Consider the following 2,818-nt stretch of genomic DNA (forward strand, 5'->3'; position numbering starts at 1 on the left):
CTTTCACCCCTAGTTACAATGACTTAAGCCATGATTCTGAGATTAGTCTTGTGCATTAAAATCGTTTCTAAAATTTTAATTTACTAATTATGTTTTTGAGATTGACAAAAGTACATCACGTTAGTTCCTGACCTATTTTTCGTTAAAGGCGTGCTGATGTGGCTCGAAGACGTGGACCATTAATGACACGTGTTATTTCATGGTTTGGCCACGTGGTAGGTTGATATAGACTAATGTACCACGTGCATAATACTATTTGGTCATATGTCAATTCGTGCCACATGTTGCAATATTATTCATCTACATGTCATCCACTATGTCGTCATTGTAAATGTACAAAATTAATCCATAATTTTACATTAAGTTTCTCATTTTAGTTCCTGAAATTAGAGGTAGTATATCAAATTAGTCTTCACCAATTTTTTTATTTGTTTAATTTAAATTTTTAATATTTTTAAATACACTAATTTTAATTTTATCTTTTCATATATTATTTAGAGATAAGTATTTTTATAAAATATTTTTAATATTTTAATTTCGGTACTATCACAAATCCCTCAGTCCAACTTTACAAATTTCTCAATCTAATTTCTGTACTCTCACAAATGCGAACGGTTCGATTTTTGTTTATCTAATTAAACATCCCACATTTAAAAATAACACCCCATCAACCCACATTTTAAAAAAACACCGTTACTACTCCAATATCAAAAACAAAATTCTCTGAAGTTGATAGCCATTATCTATCTATCGTCACTCTCCTCTCTGCTCATTCCTTCAGTCACACACACACACTCCTCCGCTTTCTCCTCCTTTTTACCTCTCACACCAAAATCACCACCCCGCCCATCGCCGCCGCTCTCGCTTTGTCGGCGTTTTTCTCTTTTTCTCTATCGACAATCTGCCGATCTCACCGGACCACCATCTTCCAACTCCCGCCCTGCGAGCTTCTCCTTTTCGGAGACGCAGGTAACTACCGTGAACCCTCGCTATTTTCGATCTTCTTTTTCTATCCTATCTCTGTTTTTAATTTGTTTGGATCTGTTTCTAATTCACTAAATAGTAAATATACGAAAAATGTTTATCACTTCATGCATCTGATTATGAATACAATTTGCTGTCAACAATTATTTTATCATGATTATGTTGTTAAAGTGTTCAACTATGAACTGAGTCTTCACCTTGAAACATACATGCTTTATTTGACATAATTTTTTGTTTCTTTTTTTGGGAAGGTTATTAAACAGGCTTTAGGTCGGGCTTAAAGAATGGGCCAGGCTCAAGTTGCTTTGGTGCAATAATCGGCCTGGCCTGTTAAAGCCAAAGCCTTCGTCTTGCTTCTTCAATTTCCACTTCTTGTTGGAGGTCTTCAGCTCCCAGTCCCCAAACCAAAACGAGATTCTCATGGCTTCTTTGGTTTCTCCTCAGGTTGGTTCTATGTTTGACTTTCTTTTTGGCTTGGATTGTCTTTTCCATTTTAAGGTTTCTTCACTTGTTCTTTGATTGTTTTGTTGGGTAAACCATTCTCTGCCTTGTTTAATGGAAGCTAAAACCAGAAGTCAGATTCTATTTCTTTGACTCTGTTTTTTCATGCTTCACTTTTTGTTATATAGTAGGTGGCTAGGGTTTAATTTCTGTACTTTTTCATCTAATAATATTTTGGCAGGGGCAAAATAATAACGGCTCTGCTTTCTGTATACATTAATCTTCATGTGCTGCTTTGTACTTGTTGTAATTTGTTTTCTTTTTTCGCTTTGGATACCATTTGATTGTGGATATCTGTGGTAGATTGGTGATTTCATGGATGTTATTGCTTGCCTTTTTTCCTCTACGATTTGAAATGTCGTAGCTTCCTTGGTTGCTCATGTAAGTCACATATAGGAGCAATATGTAACTGAGTTTAACGAGAACTATGAGACAACATGTTGGGGCTGTGGACTGCATGTTATGATTCCATCTAGTGCAACTGTTTTCAAATGTGGCTGGTGTGGGGCCATTACAGATGAATCCAAGAAGAAAAGTGATCACAAGTCCTTTAGGTGGAGACAACTGCGAGATCAGTGCTTCATATCTGTTGTCATCATATTTATGCTCTTTGTATTATGTAAGCTTCTGTTTCTTTTGTTTTTCTGCTTTCATTTGTTGTCATACCGTATAACTGAATTTGCTTTCTTTTTTCCCCCTGGTTATGGGTCTCATTTTTCAATATTACCCCCTTTTCCATTTTTTCTCACTTATTTTATCAAATGTCTTTTGGGTGTCATAAGTATAGAGGATGTTTTGTGACTAAAGCCTTATAGCCACCATGTCAGAAGACAGAAACATTAGTCTTGCACTTAGGCATTTGCTCTGATTTTGCTTAGCTATATTGCTGGAAACTTAAAACTTCTCTTCTTGTGTGCTTGGAAAATTGAACACTGTGAGTCCAGTACAGAACTACAGATAGAGTTTGAATTGCCTATTGAATGGCAGTATGGATAAAATTTTAAAATTTTTCTTCTATTTAATTCAAATTGTTAAATATCAGTTTTGTGATTCTGTGTTACTATAATAAATAGTTCTATATTACAGGTTATTGGCTATGATATTAGTTATCCTTTAGTGAATTTCTTGTCATCCTCCTTAACATTCACCTCTTCCTAAAAGTGAATAAATTATTGTTGTATTTTGTCATGCATTTATTTATTTATTTTGCAGGTGGCGGAGTGTGGGCAGTCTATCCTGTTGTCTTTTCTATCAGTTTTCTATGGGGAACTTTACACCTAATCATCACAGCAATTTTGGCCATTGTAACCTTTTCCTCTTTCAGCCTTGCAGC

At 35.2% G+C, this 2,818-nt stretch overlaps 1 protein-coding gene across 3 annotated transcripts in view; it reads left to right on the forward strand.

The window, feature by feature from the left end:
- The window catches only part of LOC107622594 (protein S-acyltransferase 11), a gene marked incomplete in the record, with an annotated part of 3,662 nt that continues 1,578 nt past the window's right edge, over positions 735-2,818 (forward strand). Inside the window, 5 exon segments of one of the 3 annotated variants that reach the window (XM_016324549.2) lie at positions 771-969; positions 1,236-1,361; positions 1,392-1,428; positions 1,882-2,104; positions 2,698-2,818. In XM_016324549.2, coding sequence (XP_016180035.1) covers positions 1,405-1,428; positions 1,882-2,104; positions 2,698-2,818 — 368 coding nt within the window. 3 annotated transcript variants of the gene reach the window in all.

Source organism: Arachis ipaensis, chromosome B10 (assembly GCF_000816755.2).
Source record: "Arachis ipaensis cultivar K30076 chromosome B10, Araip1.1, whole genome shotgun sequence".
NCBI classification, from domain to species: Eukaryota; Viridiplantae; Streptophyta; class Magnoliopsida; order Fabales; family Fabaceae; genus Arachis; species Arachis ipaensis.